This window comes from Haemaphysalis longicornis, unplaced genomic scaffold (genome assembly GCF_048455015.1).
Source record: "Haemaphysalis longicornis isolate Haplotype H1 unplaced genomic scaffold, Haemaphysalis longicornis Haplotype H1 scaffold_7, whole genome shotgun sequence".
Taxonomy (NCBI): domain Eukaryota; kingdom Metazoa; phylum Arthropoda; class Arachnida; order Ixodida; family Ixodidae; genus Haemaphysalis; species Haemaphysalis longicornis.
Genome location: NW_027526422.1, coordinates 30428468 through 30445625, shown reverse-complemented (window position 1 = coordinate 30445625; position 17158 = coordinate 30428468). Strand labels below are relative to the sequence as shown.

The 17158-nt window shown below is 47.6% G+C and overlaps 1 protein-coding gene across 6 annotated transcripts in view; it reads right to left on the bottom strand.

Moving 5' to 3' along the window:
* Positions 1-17158, bottom strand: part of LOC144145047 (sodium/hydrogen exchanger 3-like) — a 349094-nt gene that overhangs the window by 205735 nt on the left and 126201 nt on the right. For all 6 annotated transcript variants that reach the window (XM_077676547.1, XM_077676545.1, XM_077676551.1 and 3 more), the window contains exon 2: positions 14085-14249. In XM_077676547.1, coding sequence (XP_077532673.1) covers positions 14085-14190 — 106 coding nt within the window. In that variant the 5' untranslated portion in view covers positions 14191-14249. The remainder of the gene's footprint in view (positions 1-14084; positions 14250-17158) is intronic.

Here is a 17158-nt window from a genome sequence, read left to right as displayed (position 1 = left end):
TTTCAGGTTAACGAATGCGATCGACCCTCGAGACTTCCACGGGTTCGTGCAGTCAGCTTGCACAACTGCGCTGTCAGGAACTCCCGGTGGGCGGTGGTACAAAGTTTAGCCCGGCGGCCGGGAGTGAGAGGACAATGCAGCGAGGAAGCGCTTTACCGAACGACGAAAAGCTTAAGAGGAAACCACGAGTCAAGTTGTCAATAAAATATGACGCGGTTGCACGAAACGAGAGACAACGGAATCAATCAGCTACAAAACATACAAGAATAGGAAATGAAAAATGAAAGGAGAGCCATTAGAGAGTACTTTTATCTGTAAATGCAGCCAGTGACAATTACACAGTGGAAGTGGGAGGTTCATCCCATTCGCTTGCTGATGACGGGGTCGAAGGGAAGAGTAGTGTTTCGTGCCGGACTGGCAAATGAGCTTTCCACACTACTTGCTATTCTCTGTTGGCGTTTGCTCGCGAAACTGAAGGCCATCTCACGAGCTCCTCTTGACCACGCCGAGCGGTTTTCTTGAGTGTTCTTTCGTTTATTACTTTCTTGGGCAACTAACACACCGAAATTTTGGTCTTTCCGCCTGTCTGTGACTCGATTCAGCCACCCGGCCAAATTGAAATAGAATATGCACATAGTCTTACATACTCGCAGCCAAATCTAAAAGTCTAAGTCCGGTGGCAAAACTCATACTTGCTAACATTGTTGAACAAGAACAAGACATTACACAAATATAAGGCAGAAAATCAATACATAAGAAATATTTGCAGTGTTCCTTTATTTAAAAATTCATGGATGAATGGTTTTTGCGATAGCAAATGAAATGCTACATCAACGGCAAAAAGCGTCGCATGCTGTTAGCAGCGCTACCTCCTGGCGGCATTTAAGAAATCAAACGGATAGCAGCCAAAGGTTCCACCAGGTAGGATCTACGTTCCGCTTGGCACGCTGGTGGAGTAGGGCAAAGTGGTTCTATAAATGTTGTAGTAGGGTGCCGCAATTCACGCGCGCCTCCGCCGAACGGCAGCGCTGGCATCGAGACACCCGAATTTGAGCAGTAGAACGCGGTAAACTTAAACTGACTTGAGCAAACCTCTGACGTGTTATCTTGGGAGGAACGATACGGGAGAGGAACAGCATGAGAGGTGAGCGGGAAAGAGAAGGGGGTCCTTACTTGGCAGAGACGCCAGTTGCCTTTAGTCTTTCGACGACATTTGCAACGAAAAGAGCAGATACGCAGCCATTTTTGGTTTTCCTTTCGATCGCTTACATCCGTGTAAGCGGTTCTCCGCTAGCTCCGCAGAGATACAGCTCTTCTTTTAAGAAGTCACAGCGAGTCGTTCAGGCAAAACATTCATTATTCTACGAAATATTAATCTTGAGTTGATGCATTACTGCTAAATATACGCGCACGTTTTGCATCTTAAGTTTAATCATACTGTGGTTCTTCAAAGATGACCACACCTAACGCAATGCAAAAAAAAAACGATGCCCTACATATACGTTTGCGGATGTTTGCCTTGGAGGACCTAGGACGGTTATTAAAAGACCTTGTATTGAATTACCTCGTGTGGCATAGGTATATACACGAATCGCACCGTGTCATTCGGCAGACGGACGGACGGACGGACGGACGGACACAGACAGACAGACAGACAGACAGACAGACAGACAGACAGACAGACAGACAGACAGAGATCAATAACACGCCCGAGAAACCTTTATTTAACACCCCATATGATCCCTGTATATCTATAGGTCACCATGTCACGCGTAACGTACTGACAGATTTCTGAGGCGGAGGGGGGGGGGGGGATTCTTCCGCGTTAAAGAACGCACCGCCAGCATTGTTAACCTACTGATTCCTAACCTTAACTAAGCTGCTTTGCCAGAGAAACACTCCGGTGTTTAAGCAGACTGCAGTAGTATTGGGCGAGTTGGCAATCCATCTCAACAATACCGGTGTGTGTTACACCCCTGACGCAACAGCAAGAGCTGAGATGTACAACTGAATAATAAAACCGGACTGTCGGCGTTAACCACAGCGAGTCTTTCGTTCTGTGTCGAGTCATTTCAATAATCCAAAGAATCGATCCATAGTTAGCGTAATTCTACCTTTCACTCGTCTCCCTAGAGCGGAGCTTTAATGGAAACTCATCTAAAATTTACTGCCAAACGTAAGGTATTCCCGCATTATTACTTCAATGAATTCACTTGAAAAGATCATCTCTACTAACTTCACACTGCTGTCAAACTCTTTCAAGTTCACGCAATTTCTTTACCGGAACCTGCGATACACCGATAAAGCCTGCCTTTCTTTCCCCGACCGGATATTAGTAGCGCCTTTTTCAAATCGCTGACACACTACCTCCAGCAAAAGCGTTCCATAAAAGCTGAAACGACGATTTCGGCAGGTTATTATTTGGTATATACAAGTCTCTAAAGAAAGTCGTTATTCCAGGCGTCGCGACGGCTGCATAAATCTCGGATCCATTAAGAATGAGCGCGGCCTATTGCAGCATTTCAAAGCTCTGCGTTTAGACGAAAACTATTCTGTACTTCACACCAGTGCCCTAAACATCCAAATGCGAAATAAAATGAGGGCAACGTTTCGAATAATTTAATATTGCCACGGGGTTCCTGAAAAGGGCTCAAAGAGTTGTTACAACCTTATTAACTCGGATGGATCTAGGCCATCGAGGGGGAAGGGGGACGGTGGTACAGTAAGTATAGGTAGCCCTTGGTGGTATAGGTGGTATAGGTAGCCTTCCCGGAGCGCGGGGAATGGTGTCGCAGGGATTCGCAAAAGGCGCTCTCGAGGGGGATCGAAGGAGCCGAAGTCGAAGGCGAGATCTGGAGCCGGAGTAATACCTATGCTATTGGCGGTGAGCGCGACCACGGGCGGCGCTGCGACGCGCGCCTCCGTGACGTCAGCTTAGGGACTCTCGCATTTGTCGTCTGCTTCACTCGGGCTCGCTCTCCCGGCTGTTTATTTGCGCTCGGTTGCCGTCTGATGCTTGTCCGCACTAGATTTTGCGTATGCATAACTTTTTATCATAACAAAACCTTTCAAATCGCATACACCAGCTGAAGGCATTATTTAAAGTATAGTTTTTGATACCGCTCCGGAAGAAACATTACCGGTGCCGCCCCAGTTTTTGCGAAGCCGGCCCGGTGCGGAGCGTGAAGAGTCGGAGTGAGCGTAAGCTTCAGTTTTCAGCAATCTTGAAAGCAAAGGGAGCCGGCAACAGCGAAAATGCAAGACCAAAACAAATACCAAGCCTTCGGTGCTGTCGGATTTGGCAGAAGCATTACGATATCCGGTAATCATATGTAAGGGAAAACAGTTTTTGCCACCTCGCCAAACGATCGAAAGCATTATATCACATCACTTTACGTTGTAATAGCTTGAAATTATGCCGACATGCACTATGGGCCGCAAAAACTGTAGGTTGAGTTCCAAATAACCCACTGTGTGTATAGGCGCGTGATGGTTTTATACCAGGCTTCTAACCAGTATGGATCCGGTTTATTGAGCAAAACGAGTCGCGTCTACGGTAAAGATACAGTAACACTATGTTTGTTCAGACCTAGAGGGATATTCAGTACATTCCTCACAGCCACATCGCCCCAATATTCAGATATGCGTCATAAGAAAACTGCGCTCAAGAGGAGGAGGAGATGGAGGAGGAGAAACTTTGTTTAACAGTAAAATCGAACTGATTAGTGGGTCGGGTCCTCAGTACAGGACAAGAGAGTAATTTCTTCGATTCAAAGAACGCCATCTCGAGTAAACCATGATGTGTTCTTTACGCCTGGAAGGGGTGGCTACCAATAAAGAGCTGTTTGGAAATATTCATCGCTTTCGATTCATGTAATATATGCACGTATACTATTTATTGCGTTCGTTAGCTAGTATATCACACCTTAAACACCGTAATCATGTCATAATTGTTTGGGTTGAGAGTGAACTCGTTATGATAACGATGGTTACGGTAGAAATTCGCAGCACAAAAGCCGCCTTCGAGTACTGTGGACAACGTACGTTGTCTGGAGCGCGATCGCGGTAGCATAGCACGAACCTTCTCATTCTATTTGCATGTGAATAAACAACGGACGCTGCGAATATACATCTTCTTGCACGCAACCATAACGAAAGCGAATTTGTGAAGAAGTGAATGTATGTTATATCACCCTCAAGAAAATATACACACGATCTTTGTGGTCCTCCCAAACATCCCAAAACCTACTACTAATAAGACGTCAGTGATGGTGCGGAATATTTAATGCTTTGGGCACAGAAAAAAAAAAGAACATCAACTCGATACTAGTCACCAACGAAGGAATAGTAGACAACCGCTTTGTTTCCTGCTATGCAATGCGCGTGTAGGGGCACTTTCCTTGGCACGTTGTATTAGACTGTTCAGTCTTTATAAGAGCATCCCAAAAATACTGTATGCAAGCCTACGCGCTTTGAATATTTATTGGGGAGCTCTGAGCGCTGAACCTCGCGTATAAGCTAGAAAGGACAAGTTACGCACGATCTTCTGACCGATGCTCTGAAGAAAGTTGTTCTCTCTCTCCTCGTGTGTGGCAAACTTGTGGGGGATACAGCTTGAAATCATTCATGTGTCAGAAGCTGGTAAAAATACCTGAGTTACTAGAAATACGCTTTTTGATGCACTAAAGCAACAAAGCGGGCGCTTTCTAGCACAGGCGCTGCTGCCCCTCACAAGCGGAGTGTAGCAGACGACAGCGGAGCGAGTCCCTAAGCCGACGTCAGAGCCAGGGGGCGCCACTCAAACATCTCACCGCCAATACCGCTCCAGCTTGACGGCTCTTAATTGAAGGAAATGGCGATGAGGGTGAGTGCGTCCGTACCTAAAGTGTCTGGGTCGATGGAGATAGTGGTATCGTGAGAGGGCGGTGAAAAAGTCCGGTATCAAAATAACTTGGGGCGCTGCCAGAGGAGATCATGGAGATTGGCTGTAGTTTAGGAGAAGCAGTAAGAGCATTTTCCGAATGTTGAACGGGAATGGGACAAATCGACTAGAACTTAGTAACACTTCCGCGGGTCTTCGGAAGGGACTAAAGTTCCTTAAAAGCCAGGGGGTGAGACGGGTCTTCGTCTTTTTTGCAACGAACAAGTTGCATCGCCGTAGGTAGTTAGGTGCCGAAGGAGGAAGCGGGTGCCGAGGAGGAATCAGAAGAAAGCGGGGCGAGAGATAGGCTGTTCATCGAGAATTTAAAACAAGGAGGAATCTCAGCGTTGAGGGTCAGTGAAAGAGGACGACGAGTTTTAGTGCGTCGTTGGCTGTGCTGGATTTCAGTTGCCGCCTAGTCTCTTCCTTGCAAACACTGTAAATGTATTTTCGAACTGCATCCTCGCCTCGTCCGATTACGAATGTTACAAAATACATTCCCAGCCAAAACCATGCCGGCATTTGCATGACAAATTCGGCGATGATTGCGCTTTGCCAGCTTAAAACTGATTTTTAGCGCTGCTAATTAGCTTGAGCTGCTGATACGAAACTCCCGTCAAACTATCCTCCGAGTACCTTCGAGAAAAATTGGTGCCATTTAGGTCAGCACGAAAGACGCGACTTGCAAAGCTGCGCATCGGATACATTCAACCAAAACTGCACTCAACACAGTAAAGAAATATGGGGCTGGCGTGAAAATCTCACGTCTCAACCAGCAATCATCGCTTGAAGCTACGCGGTTTGTTCAATCCTTCGAGGCTGCGGCCTCCAGAAAAGAAAATCCGTGCCGACTAGACGCGCCACAAGCTCCGCCTAAAATCTACAGTAGATCTGTCGCCGGTGAGTGGCGGGCATACGAAATGAAAAAAAATAGCAAGTAGATTATTTATTTTTTTAAGAGCACAAAGAGCGGCAACGTGCGAATAGCGTGGTTGAATAGATAACAATTATAGGATTTTCGTCACCGTTCGTTATGGAGGAAATGTTTAATTCAGTACGCTCCGATTCGCTACAAGCCATAACGCTTGCAGGCATACACAAAACACGTATTACGATACCATTCAACAACCCCGGACATGAATGCTAGAACCTTAGCCTATTTCTTGATGCTATCTGTAAGGTCCTTACGAGAGCTCTATTTTCCATGGTTCTCTCTTCCAACCGCTTCTCTACGCACCGTATTCAAGGGCCTCGATATCTATCCGCAGTGCTACTTACAAAGGAATAAAGTAACGTGGCAACAAATATGTATTCTCAAAGATTTAAATTATTATGCAAAAAAATGAACGGACACCTTTCCTACATGAAAAAAAAAAAAATACCGGGCCATCTCCACTCACGTGAAACCTCGGGAGGAGCGAAGCACAGTGTACAAGGGTATTCTTGACGCAATGGCGTTTTTGCTCAAGGAGATGAAACCATTGGGGGGTAGAGGTATACAGCTTCGTTGTAAAAGTCTCGTGTCTTTGAAACACCAAGCTCTCTAGCGCGAGGCGTAAACGAGTGTCCCGGTGTTTTTTTGTTTTTTTCAAAGCACGCGTTAAGAAGCGTTCTACGGCAAGGCGTAAGCGAGCTTGTGCCGGTGTTTTAGTACCGTGACTACAGGAGACGACGATTAAGACAACGACGACACGAGACGCCGACAGCCCGGGCCCCTAAGGGGTTTCGCCCCTAAAACGCGAGGGATATTCAACAAGTTGCCGGTTTTATCTCGAAAGTTTTACTGAGTCCACTTTGCCTCCCTTCCCGGAGCTCTACCCGTACATGTCCTACGGATTTCTGTGAGCACCGGTAATTATATGGCTATATAAGTTAACCACCAGCTGCAGGGCGGAGGTTTTTCAAGGCGGCTTCAAAACTCGTCAGTGCCACGATGGTTGTAACTCAATCTGCGATCGCCAATGCAGTTATGCGGGGCCTCCTCATTTATATCCATTTTTAGCTTATTTAACTCTACTCCGACCGCTAAAGTGTAGAAATTCAAGCTTGCTGTCCGGTTCGCTGACCTCTCAAGCTCGTTAACGGTTTTCAACTCCTCCACTACCAAGTACTCACCCCGTAACTCGTCAGCACTTTTTCCCTTTAAGTGTCACATGCCCTGCCGAATGATCTTCACATCAATTCAAGCTCGAACGTCTCCACACGGGTTTGTGCTGCAATGCGGGCCGGTGAATTAGTCCCGATTGTGACTCGGACCCACCAAAGAGATAAACGAAAAATAAACATATACTTCCCACACGGAGGAAACCAAGAAGGAAAATATTTATTGCAGATAGAGCGATAAATCGCGAGTGAGCGTCTGTCTCATCACATTTATTGTCTTGCCATTTTAACGTTGAGTAACCATTACAAACGCTATATCTAGTGCAAGCACTCGTCAATTATTTAGCAAAGTGTGTGCGCCGACAAGACCGATTCGCACAAATTTAAGAGGGGCCTGAGAAGCCTGACGGCCAAAAATTCGGATAAATATATCACCCTACCCGCGTCAACCGCAGGACGCGATGCCTCACCAGTATGTTTCCAATGGCTCCTATACTGACACGTCCTGTCTCCCGGTAGCCCAGCCACTTGTATCCAGATGGCCCACCTGTTGAGACTGATCCGTCAGCTTTCTCTAAATTCGAGCTTCAACCTAAGGCACGAGTCATGGGGAGGGCGGGGTTATAATGAAAGGAACACTAGCACTCGGTAAAACACCGATTTGGAAAAAAATGCGACGGTGTTCGATCCCCCCCGGCTAAGCACCTGCTTAAACCAGAGTTTGCCTTGTAATTTATGACACCCGTTTCTACCCCTAAGCATTGCTCTCATGATTCTACACCGATTCTCAGTGTTCCTCAGATGGAAAAAGACGCCATATTTTAGGTTAGAAACACGGAACTTGCTGCCAGCGTCAAAATTAAATTGGGCAATGTAACTTTTGAAATGTGCGCCACCCCCGACTTCCTTGCCTGTTGCGGGTACACGGGAATATTCGATTTAATGCTATTCGTTTTCAGCCTTACGATGCTGTAAGCTTGGGGAAAAAAAGAGATCTTCACTCGAGAATAGTACGGGCTCCCCCTGTACAAAGCATACGACGTTGGCGAAGAGTGCTGCCTAAATACAAATAAAATAGAATATAAAATTCCGAGGAGAATATTGCGTTCAATACATTCGTCGTGTATAAAAGGAAAAACATTACCTACCACTTGAGTACAGTCTCTGAGCATACATAAAATCACGTTAAATATAGAACCTCATATCGTGTGAACGGTACTCGGAACGTGAAATAAAACTGCTGCATCTTGCACGAGTGGTGCAAGGCTAGAGAAGCTGAAGCGGACCTGGCTTCTTCGGGATTTGCTAAGTTTTCTCAGGTTTTGAGATGCTTTAGCTAGGGTAGGCTAAGTGTTGAAGGGTGAGGCCAAGCTTAGCCGGATTTTACGAGGGCGTTCCTGTCGGCCCCCCACACCCACAGCGAATCCCATGGGGGAAGAAGACAGGTCGAACCCCAGCTACGCTGTTTCTCCAGCCTTGCACCCCTAGTGCAAGCTGCGCCCATCTTTCTTTTTGCGTATTAGTAGCCCAAAAAAAGACTACCACCTTCAAAATGGTATAGCAAGTTCTGTGCATACGCATATTCCTTTTCTGCTCATACACGAGCCGGCGCGAAAGCCGGCTTCACTGCTATAATACTCTATCTGCAGTGGTGCACCCTTTACAGGTGGTGGTTTTTTTTTTCTCTCTTTTGTTTATTGCTAATGCCACCGGACGGATCTCACGCTTAAACAGCTCCGCCGTTAAAATGCTGTAGCGCAAGAAAAAAAAAACGCAACGAATTAGGCCCTATTTGCAGTGTGAGAGGGAGCAGCCTCGCCTGAGCAACATGGTCTTCCTTCAGGAGCTTCGCGTCGAGCTTTCTGGAATAACAATTGACGACTGGACAATAGCAACACACAAAGGGCCGCGAGTGTATCCGTGATACTCGAGAACCCATTCTGAATCCCCTCACGCATGACCGCATTCCGTCTATCCTGAAAGGACAATGAATGCGCCCGATTGATTCACGTTGAGTGTATACGAAAGCCAAGATGCGCGCTGGGTTACATTCGTCGAATATACTTTCTACCATCCGTTCGTCCATTGTATTCTGGTCAATACATTCCCGTGTTCTCAAGAATATACATTGCTGCGGAGTAAAAACACCTCTTTCTCGTATATGAGGTGCTTGCTTGTTCACATGCTGGCGCTTTTTATACGCGAAGCATCTTCTGGAGGACCGTGGCACGCTTTTTGCGCCAATTTCAAAGTTCAAAGCGTCGCCTTTCAGCTTTCTGACAATGCTCTTCCCGCCCCCCTCCTTTCTTGTGTGCTTTTCCTGCGACTCCGTGCTTGAATAGTCGTGTATATGTGAGAGTTCTTTTCATATGTTTTCATATCACCTTCCCCCTCATCTGGTGTAGCAAGTCGGAGGGCTAGCATGGCTGACCTCGCCTGTCCAATAAAGATCTCTCTCTCTCTCTCTGTCTCTCTCTCTCTGTCTGTCTGTCTGTCTGTCTGTCTGTCTGTCTGTCTGTCTGTCTGTCTGTCTGTCTGTCTGTCTGTCTGTCTGTCTGTCTCTCTGTCTGTCTGTCTCTCTCTCTCTCTCTCTCTCTCTCTCTCTCTCTCTCTCTCTCTCTCTCTCTCTCTCTCTGTCTCTCTCTCTGTCTCTCTCTCTGTCTCTGTCTCTCTCTCTGTCTCTGTCTCTGTCTCTGTCTCTCTCTCTGTCTCTGTCTCTGTCTCTCTGTCTCTCTCTCTCTCTGTCTCTCTGTCTCTGTCTCCGTCTCTCTCTCCTCTTTCTCTCTCTCTCTCAGCAAAGCTTTGTAGGGTGCCATGTATTATTTTTGATGTCTGAAGAACCCCCGATGCTCCCCATGTCTGATGTCCGAGGCGCTGGAAAACGAACGTCCCCGTGTGCGGAGTGCGTGTGTGCTTTTAGCACGGGGTCAACACAAAAGTCGCACACCGTTTAAGCCACGATTTCGACGTCAAGCTTATACCTGTCATGACTTGGAGATATATATTGAGTAGATTAGTTAATAACAGGCGCCCTTTTCATGACAGTAGAGTCAAAATAAAAGTGTGTGCGAGTTTGCATGAACATTTCTTAGGGATGGTCGCACTCAACAAAGCTCAATAGAAATAAAATTTGCTCATACTTTTCGTCTGCCTTTGGTGTCACCTAATACAGTGGAGGGCTGCGGGAAAATTTAGACCACCAGGGGACCTTTACTCGCACCCGATCTCGCGACGCATACTTCATATGAGACATACTGCTTTGAAACAACGTGATTCGACGTGTGGCGAAAGAAGCCTCGGAAAGCGAGCGATTCAAAATGGCAGGAACGAAGTGCATCCTGAAGAAAGTTAGAGAAAACAACGTGGTTTAGGAGGGTTTGAACGCCAGTGCCGTTGCGGCTGTAAGATAGGAGATCGGTATTGTCCATTGACCGCGCTGATTACTGTTGGAGGCGCACATGCATACTACTTGAGAAGAAAGAAAGTATCACCGCTGGTTTGGTGGTGTTCTTTCCGTTATACGTACCGCCACATCAGTGATTCTCCATACCACCGTCCGGAGCTATAAGCTAGAAAACAGGTAGAAACACTTAAACTTAAATAAAAAAACTCGGTTCCCTTTCACTCAGTGAAGAAAAGAACGAAGACCGGTGGAGCTGGACAGTCCAAGGAGTGCATGAAGCAAAAGTTTGCTTGTAATTGGCGATTGAGCATACTTCCTAGCTACTTAGCTGACTGAGACTTGGAAAGACAAGAGTTTTATTACAGCGAACAAACACGAGGCGGTCCGTTTCCCTCCCGTAAGAGCCAGTATACTGAAAGCAGGCGGGAATTCTGTAGCGCTTTCACCTTCACTGTACACCAATTACGCCGAGTTTCATTTACTTCTCGTAATTAGAGTGGTGCCTAAGCGGCCAGTTTCAGAATGATTCCCGCTAAGATACCTGCCTTAGATTAAGAGCTGCAGCGCATTTGCAAGAAACTGGAGACGAATTTTTTTTTTTTGTCGACGCGACGCGTAGACAGACGGACACGGACCACTGCCGGGGGGCAGCTATATACAGCTTCGCTGTAAAAATGTGAACGAGAATGCTTCGAAGCCCTTTACGCATTCCGGTTGCGACATGGTGTCGCTGTTTTTCGCCTGTCTCCGGGCTGCCCGCTCTGCCTTCGAAGTCAGGCGGCCGGAAAGCTACTGCCGAAATAATCGACACGCGATCTGAGAGCGGAAGCCAAGAACCATTTTAAAATTTGCTCGCGGGACTGCACCCCCTTCTCATGCTGCGCTTTGAGGTACGGCGTGCGAGCCGGAATGGACAGCCAGCGCGCAGCCGGGGCTCCCCCGAGGTCTAAACATAGGATGCAACCCGGCGCACGCGGCCGCCCTGACATGAACCGTGGGAGCCATCAGTGGAGCCGGGCTAACGGCGTCAGTGACGCTTGGCTAACGGCGTCAGTACGCGGACAGGCTTACCAGCCTTTAAAGGGACCCTGCAACACTTTCTATAAACGCTTTCACTCTTTCCTTCGCGCCTGGAAGCACTGCGAAAGCTACAGTTATCGCCATCACGGAGCGGCACTGCATGATTTGCTCGCCGCACCAGATACGCCTTCCGTTGCTGCTTTGTTTTTGTGGCTTTATTTTTAAAGTTGCTGTCGAAAAGCGTTCATTGCTGCAACTGAAGGAAAACCGGCCAACAGCCGCTACATGGCCTCAGTGACGTAATTCGGGCCGTCGAAGAACGTCAAGACAGGGAAAGAGAGAAAAATGTTTTGAGCGAGTTTCCAAGTTATCTGATGAGAATAGAGCAGTAATTTTTGGCTGACGTACTTTGATTGATTGATTGATTGATTGATTGATTGATTGATTGATTGATTGATTGATTGCAGGGTTTAACGCGCCGACGCAACGCAGACAATGAGGCGCGCCGTAGTGGAAGGCTCCGGATTAATTTTGACCACCTGGGGATCTTTAACATGCGCCAAAATCTCGTACACACGGGCATTTTTGCTTTTCGTCTCCATCAGAAAAGCGGCTGCCGCGGCCGGGAATCGAACTTGTGACCTCGTGCTCAGCAGCACAACGCCTTAGCCACTGAGCCACCGCGGCGGTTGGCTGACGTACTTTGCGACCCTCTAATCTAAGCACTGGGTGCGTTGGGTGACTACGTTCTGCAAGCATTTTAGATTTTTAAAAAAAGTTGAAAAAAGGTACAGGTTCCCTTAAAAGGGGACATGTCGACAAAACACAGGTTTGGTTCATAGAGAAGAGACTGCTATGTCCCAATAACAATGGTACCAATTTCATCGCAAACTTCGAACAAATAATGGAGATATAAAGAGAACATATGGAGTAGTGGCAACTCCCAAGTCACTTTTCGGTGACATCTATATGACGTCACAGAATCTTGTATGTGCGATTATACTGCCGCTGACCTAAGCCACCACCAAGAAGCATGACTGAACAATTGCAGTGGGGCCTCTAGTTCCATTTCATCGCAACACTTGAGTTCTAACGTGCAGTTAGCACACAGATAACTGTTTCTAGTGCTGGCTCATATTACGTCACTCATCCCTGTATTACGCCGTTGAAGCGCGAAATTTGAAAGTTTCACAATATTCATGTCTTTTTTTTTTTGCTAGAAAACCTTTCCCGTGGCTGGAACGAACCTCAGCGGCAGAGCTCCATTCAAATTCTTTCAAACTGAACAAAGTTGTATGCCGTCTTCATGGCCTTTTAATGGGAGCGCGTGGCTTCGCTATTTCGGAACTATAGCACGTCCCGCAACTCGTGATTGACTCGCAAAGGCAATAGATAACGCAGCGTTTGGTGAGGCACGATTGGCTACGCTTAGGCTTAGTTGACCATGGCCGCTTGATATAAAGTGCGGTGCCGTTGTCGGACTGACGAACGATCCCACCTGTTAAGCGACTTTTAAGGATATGTAACTCAAGCAGCTTCATGCGCCAGCCATGCGTGGCGAAGTTACTAGTTACACAGTAGCAAATACAGTGAGGACACCCCTGATACCGATGTAAGAAAATTCCGGGTGCGTTACGCATTTGGAGTACGTCTCCATGAGAGGCAGTCGTAGTGCAGTGGAAATTGGAGGACTACTAAAATGCACCACAAAGCACTGGTATTTGATGAACAATGAGATATCATATACGCAGCAACTTTGTTTCTCTTCAATCAGAAATGCCGCCATGCCGCCAGCCCCTGCGCTGCAGGAAAGCGCTTTGACGCCGCGCCACCACCACCGCGGGTTTCAACCTCAAGAGGGTTGCGTTGCTCAAGCCAATTTTTTTCGCCCTGCACAAGCACAGTTGTCTTGCGCTCCGCAGAGTTATTTGACTAAGCCAGTGTGGATCCAAAATGCAAGGGGGGGGAGGGGATCTCATGTGCGACATGCCTGCTCCCCCTTCCTATCGCTCCCCATCGCCTAACTTGTCCATGCTTTAAGGATCCGGCCCTATTCCGCATCCTTCCCTCTTCCCTCCAATGCTGGGGTGCTTTCTTATTTCAAGCGCCAGGTTCACCTGAAAAGTCTTATGAAGCCCGTCTCTCATTTTGCGAAAGACAAGCGCTCACGTATTTGTACTTTTTACGGGTGTCACTTTGTCTAAGCCTTTATACTCTGTGGTACCAAAAGCATACGCCGTGTCGCAGGGTTATTTATTTACTTGATTTATTAGTTATTTATTTATTTCTTTGTTTTAATTCTTATCTCTCTCTCTCTCTCTCTCTCTCTCTCTCTCTCTCTCTCTCTCTCTCTCTCTCTCTCTCTCTCTATCTCTCTATATATATCTCTCTATCTATCTCTCTATCTATCTCTCTATCTATCTATCTATCTCTCTATCTATTTATTTATTTATTTATTTCACACCGGCCTCGCCTTGTACACGAAGGGTGCCCATTAGTTGGGTGAGAGAAACGCTGCGTTTGGATGCGGCGTATGTAGCGAGACAGGCATCCGCTGTATGCCAGGCCTTTCAGCACCGTCGTTGCTGCCAATAGGCATCGGATGGGTCACGAGGAGGACCGTTTCGCAGCACGTACCTGGCGCCCACCTGGCGTGCGCCGTCTGCGCGGCCAGCAGCAGCAGCAGCAGCAGCGATGGCCCCGATAGCGGCAGGCATGACGGCGCGAAGGGGCTCAGCCGCATCGGGCAAGAAGACGGCTGCGGCGGCGCCGCCACGCAGCTCCGCCTCCAGAGGCTCCACCCTGCGGAGGGGACGACAGAAACCAGATGGTATATCTGAGCACACATACGGCTGCATATCAATGGGAAACTGCAAAAAAACAGAAACAGGACAATCACTTGCCCTGTCCGTGTTACTCGCCGCCCAGCTACTTTTTTGTCAGATATACTTTGGAATGAACACGTGCCGACTCGCCCAGCTGCCTTTTTACGACTGGCTTCAGTACAGCCGCGAGGAAGTTAACTGACCAGTTGCGTTGCAGTCCTAAGGATTCGCCAAGTAACACACTCTGCGCCGAAGGAAAAGCTGCCGAAAAAATTGGGCCTCGCGGGCTGAGGATTTCTGTGGGCACGGCCACACGGAAGATGACACACTGTATACCTGTTGCGGTGCTGTCCAGAAAGTCCGCGACTGTTGTACAGTTTTGTAGAACAGTACGATCACACGGGATGACAGCGGTCGATGCAAACGGGCGCTGTCGCGGTCCACAAACCGCACACAAAGTGCGCGTACGTCGAGAGAAACACGCGGAGCACCACGAATAATTCGTTTTAAATCGCGTGCGTTTTTTTCAAAAGAGAGACACAGCCATAAGTTCCGGACGTGGTACCAAATTCCTTCTAAACTAATAATTAATAGAAAATACGCGAAACTGGGCATGTTTATGGGTTTGCCAATTAACGTATGGGTACATTATGAGCTCGAGCAACGGCCGCATTCCAGGACTATACTTCCCCCTAGAAGCCATGTATCTCGAAGTCTAGACTAGCCGAGGTCACAAACTCGTTTACCACTTCAGCGTGAAGCGGCTCTTAATTATACTGACGTGAATGTAGTCTGTCATTGTAGCAGGGAAACCGGTTTGATTTCTGAAGGCGGTCTGCAGGCGGGTTTTGGTAACTGGCTCCCCGAAGGATGCCGAAAAAGAAGGGATGGAGTGAAGGGGAGGTGGGGGTGTACTGTCTCATTCTCTTTCTCCTTTTCTCCTTTATAACTATGGCGCCAGTTTCAACAAGGATGAAAATAACATGTATTCGTGGCGGTATACCTCCGCGTAAAAGAACCCATTGCTTTCATTTTCTTCACAAGACAATGCTTGCTGCTGCCAGACCTTTTTTTAACACGAAAGTGTTTTATTTCCGGATGCACGAGGATTTCGCTGACGTCATATCCGTCACAGAAGTGACGCCAGTACAACGAAGCAAGCGGCCTGTAAAGGGTGCACTCCTGCACACAGGGTCTTTTTGCGAGGAAGCAACCTTTAGTACTAAAGAGTACGTTATACTTAAGGTTGTTCGTTTTCGGGTTTTGTATATTAACACGAAAGGGTTTTATGCCACGATACGCCAAGATTTCCCTGACGTCATGAGTCACGGAAATGACGCCAGTAAACCTTTGCCGAAGTGACCCGCCAGCATTACGCCGCTCACCAAGCACAGCCACAAAACAGCCGCCGACCCGCAAATCATGCTCAGCTGCTGATTTCGTTGCACATTTCACTTTCGTGTTTTACTTATTCCTATGACAGAGGAATCAACCGCAGTTTTTTTTTCTTTTCACGACCTTATAGGCTTTCTTTGCCAACGGTAACAGACAGCCCTCGTAAGCAGGAGGAAGGGTTCCAGGGCCGACGCAACCCAGACACAACCTGGACGGCCTTTCCTGGACGGCTTTTCGGTGCGGCGCGTAGCGTGCACCACGTTCGTTTGCCGCTGAAACAGTACATCTTGTATTCGTGCTCGGCAGCTGAGCAGGCGTAAAAACTAGAAACACGGAAGCGGTGTTCGGAGCAGAAAGTAAAACCAGAACTGCCTAAAACATGGTAACCAAGCGCGGAAGAACAGCGGCTGGGCTTCGGAGTACACTTTCGCGTGCGAGCCTACCTTTCACAACGGGGAATAAACAAGGCACATGAACGCTGGTCGGAAACAGCACTTGCGCTGCTTTATTCTGCAAACGCAGACGTCTTCCTTTTACTGACCCCAAAACCTGTCTAACCCCAAAACCTGTCTGACCCCAAAACCTATCGAAGCTAAAAGAAAATAAAATGACCAAGCGCTTCCTGCACGAGACAAAGCAATCGGGAGCAGAATGAATGCTTAACACAGTCGAATTGTGCGGAGCAAGCAGCCCGATTTGCCGTTCTAAAACGCGAAGGGGATGGACCTGGGAATGTTTCGAGCGCAGAAAAGCTGTTTTCGAAAGAACTTTGACGCGCACCTGCTCTTTCACCCGGAGCAAACCTTACGCGTTGAAAGTGTGGCGTACGACGGATCAGGTTACTATCTCTTTCTTCAAAGAAAACAAAGAAAGGAACCTTCCTCTTACAGAGCTCGAGAAAGAGAACAACAGATTCACTTTGCCATCGTCTCAAAATTCTTCATAAAAAAGAATTCGTTTTTTGCAGGCTGTGATGATCTCAAGAAAAAAACAGCAGAGAAATACTATAGGGGTTCAAGGAAACAATAAACCATACTTCCATCTCGGTGTTTAAGATGGACTGCTGCGTTCCCTCCCCGCTTCGGAAGAAAAGACGGCATACATTTCAAGATATTGCGTGATGCGAAGGTTTATACTAGGAGATTCACAGGGGAAATACAGAGAGCCACACCAGCCTGACGAGAAGAGAAAGGCACGTCGGCCTACGAGGACATTGTAAAAAAAACTGTGGTGCAGACGGAGCTGCTTCTGCTGATAATTCTGATGTTCCGTGCGGAAACCGAACTTTAATCCACAAAGTCCCCAGAGAAATTTGCTCGGCGCGACAGAGGCTCCTGCCAGAAAACAAACAAAAACGAACAGCAAGAAAAGCCCGCATCCAGAACGCTGAACTGTCAGGGATGCGTTCGTGGTCTGAGAAGAAGCTGTGTGCGACTTTATTGCAACGTCCTAGGTACATTTTTGTGGAGAACCGCTTATCTCCTTCCCACA